The sequence below is a fragment of the Nestor notabilis genome, unplaced genomic scaffold (assembly GCF_000696875.1).
Source record: "Nestor notabilis isolate BGI_N333 unplaced genomic scaffold, ASM69687v1 scaffold7615, whole genome shotgun sequence".
NCBI lineage: Eukaryota > Metazoa > Chordata > Aves > Psittaciformes > Psittacidae > Nestor > Nestor notabilis.
Window position 1 is genome coordinate 10,945 of NW_009929722.1, and position 3,217 is coordinate 14,161.

The 3,217-nt window shown below is 59.9% G+C and overlaps 1 protein-coding gene across 1 annotated transcript in view; it reads left to right on the forward strand.

Moving 5' to 3' along the window:
- The window catches only part of WDR7 (WD repeat domain 7), a gene marked incomplete at its 5' end in the record, with an annotated part of 13,258 nt that extends 10,295 nt beyond the window's left edge, over window positions 1-2,963 (forward strand). The window contains 7 exons of the mRNA XM_010015114.1: window positions 15-123; window positions 567-684; window positions 801-950; window positions 1,028-1,110; window positions 1,451-1,550; window positions 2,026-2,130; window positions 2,760-2,963. Coding sequence (XP_010013416.1) covers window positions 15-123; window positions 567-684; window positions 801-950; window positions 1,028-1,110; window positions 1,451-1,550; window positions 2,026-2,130; window positions 2,760-2,963 — 869 coding nt within the window. The remainder of the gene's footprint in view (window positions 1-14; window positions 124-566; window positions 685-800; window positions 951-1,027; window positions 1,111-1,450; window positions 1,551-2,025; window positions 2,131-2,759) is intronic.
- Window positions 2,964-3,217: the final 254 nt, after the last annotated feature.

Below are 3,217 nucleotides of genomic sequence, written 5' to 3' on the forward strand. Positions count from 1 at the left end.
CCGCAGCGCCGCCTCCGACCTCATCGGCCGCGGCTTCACCGTCTGGGAGCCCTACATGGACGTGTCGGCCGTGCTCATGGGCCTCCTGGAGCTCTGCGCTGACGCTGAGAAGCTCTTGGCCAAGTAGGTGGCTCCCAGGCTCTCTGGAGCCTGGATCCTGCCCTTCCCCACCCGCCGGGGCCTCTTGAGCTGCTCCAGCTTCTCCGGGGCTCCCTGGTCCCAGCTGCCTTCTCCCCCCACATCCAACTTGAGGGCCAGCTTCTCCTTCCAGGCCATTCCAGTGAGCCGCCACGCTCGCGGTGAGGAGCTTCGGCCTCCCAGCCCGTCCCAGCGGCCCCTCGCGCACGTTAAAGCCATTCCCGGTTGTCCCACCCCTTGCCCAAAGCCCCTCTCCAGGTGTCTTCTGCCTCCAGCCCGTCGCAGCGTCCCCTCCAGCAGGTCAAGGCCGTTCCCCCTTGGCCCGGCGGGGTGCGGAAGGGCCACGGGTGGCCCCGTTGAAAAAAAAATGACTTTCCGAGCTTCTCAGGCTCCTCTTCTTTGTCTCCTCCTCCCCGGGGACCTCTCAGCATCACCATGGGCCTACCCCTGAGCCCGGCCGCTGACTCGGCCCGCTCCGCGCGCCACGCTCTGTCCCTCATTGCCACCGCCAGGCCTCCCGCCTTCATCACCACCATCGCCAAGGAGGTGAGTGGGGCCAAGCAGCACCTCTTCCTTCGGGATGCAGCCTTTGGAACGTCCCTCTCCCCTTCCCAAAGGCCATCCCTCCATCCCCTCCACGGTGTGCTCGAACCTCCCTGCAGGTGCACCGGCACACGGCCCTCGCGGCCAACACGCAGTCCCAGCAGAACATCCACACCACCACCCTGGCCCGCGCCAAAGGGGAGATCCTGAGGGTCATTGAGATCCTCATTGAGAAGATGCCGAGCGACGTGGTGGACCTGCTGGTGGAGGTGAGCTGCTCGCGGGTTGTCCCCAGGGCCCCCAGGGCATGGGGAGAGCGTAAGTGATGTGAGCTCTTCTCTCCAAGGTTATGGACATCATCATGTATTGCCTTGAAGGCTCTTTAGTCAAGAAGAAGGGGCTTCAGGAATGTTTTCCAGCCATCTGCAGGTGAGTTCTTCCCTCCAGCAAGAAAAGAACCTTCCACCAAGAGGGGTTGGAAAGGACCTTAAAGCTCATCCAATTCCAACCTCCTCCCGTGGACGGGGCCACCATCCACTAGAGCAGGTTGTTCCCTGCTTGCCCTTCAAGCAACATCCATGAAGCACCCAAGGGTTGGATGGGGCTGGGAGCGACCTGTCCCAAGGGAAGGTGGTGGCCCTGTTGGCATTGGCTGAGCTTTAAGGTCTTTTCCAAGGCAATCTTGGGATTCTAGGAAGTGCCCCCTCCTCCAGGCAGCTCAGAGCTCCACAGCTTCCTTGGCTCCTGATGGTCCATCTCCATCTTCCAGGTTCTATATGGTGAGCTATTACGAGCGGAGCCACAGGATAGCGGTGGGAGCCCGCCATGGCTCCGTGGCCCTCTATGACATCCGCACTGGGAAGTGCCAGGTGAGGAGATCCATGGAATTCCATGCTTTATCCTTGCGACTTAGCCGAGGGAAGAGCAGGGAGCTCGTGCTGAGCTGCTGGATCGTGCTGGGAGGCTTGGAATGCTTTGGCTTGGAAGACACCTTCAAGCTCATCCACTTCCCATAGGGACACCTTCCACTGGGTGACCTGGAAGCCAGGCAAGGATGGAGCATTCCCAACTTCCTTGGGCAGCCTGTTCCAGTGTCCTACCACCCTCAGCATAAGGAATTCTTTCCTTAGAGCCACCCTGAGCTCTGAACCCATCCCAACTTGTCCCATCACTATCCCTGAGGAAGGTCCAGCTCCAGCCTCTTTGTAGCCCCCTTCCAAAGGCTCTTCACCAAAGCAGGTCTCTAGAAGCCCAGGTCCATGTGTCTCCTTGAAGCCTGGTGAGCTCCATCATGCTGCTGGGCTTTGAATCTCCCACCTTCCTCCTCTTGCCCTCTCTTCCCAGACCATCCATGGCCACAAAGGACCCATAACTGCGGTGGCTTTTGCTCCTGATGGCCGGTACCTTGCCACCTACTCCAACTCTGACAGCCACCTCTGCTTCTGGCAGGTGAGGAGGAGCTCCCAGCCACCAGCAATGGGCCTCTACAGCTGCCTTGGCTTGGAAGGGACCTTAAGGTCATCTCCTTCTGCTAGAGCAGGGTGCAGGTGGGAGAAGCTCCATGTTGAGGGTGGGAGGAGCTCCAGGTTGGAGGTGGGAGGAGCTCCAGGTTGGAGGTGGGAGAAGCTCCATGTTGAGGGTGGGAGAAGCTCCAGGTTGAGGGTGGGAGAAGCTCCATGTTGAGGGTGGGAGAAGCTCCATGTTGAGGGTGGGAGAAGCTCCATGTTGAGGGTGGGAGAAGCTCCATGTTGGAGGTAGAAGAAGCTCCAGGTTGGAGGTGGGAGGAGCTCCAGGTTGGAGGTGGAAGAAGCTCTAGGTTGGAGGTGGGAGGAGCTCCAGGTTGAAGCTGCAGGTTGGAGGTGGGAGGAGCTCCAGGTTGAGGGTGGGAGAAGCTCCAGGTTGGAGGTGGGAGGAGCTCCAGGTTGGACGTAGGAGAAGCTCCAGGTTGGAGGTGGGAGGAGCTCCAGGTTGGAGGTAGAAGAAGCTCCAGGTTGGAGGTGGGAGGAGCTCCAGGTTGAGGGTGGGAGGAGCTCCAGATGGCCTGGGCCCTGTTGGCTCAGGCCTGGTTGTCCTTGCAGATGAACACGTCTCTCCTGGGGAGCATTGGCATGTTGAACTCGGCCCCCCAACTGCGCTGCATCAAAACCTACCAGGTCCCCCCTGTCCAACCAGCTTCTCCAGGCTCCCACAATGCCCTCAAGCTGGCCAGGCTCATCTGGACCTCCAACAGGAACGTCATCCTCATGGCTCACGATGGCAAGGAGCATCGCTTCATGGTCTAAGGTAAAGCCCCTCATCCCAGCTTCTTCCAGGGTTCCTCCTTCTTCTCCATCCTTCCCGATGGGCTCCACCACCTTCTGCTCTCCTCTTGGCAGCCGGAAGGAGAAGGTGACGTTGGCGTTGGAGAAGGGTGTCCTTGGAATGGGGCAGGAGGACCAGCACCTCTGTGCTGCTCAGGAGCAGCCTGTTCCAAGCAGGATGTTGACTTCCCTCATCCAACAGGGATCTCCTTTGGAGGCTCATCCCAGAAGCTCAG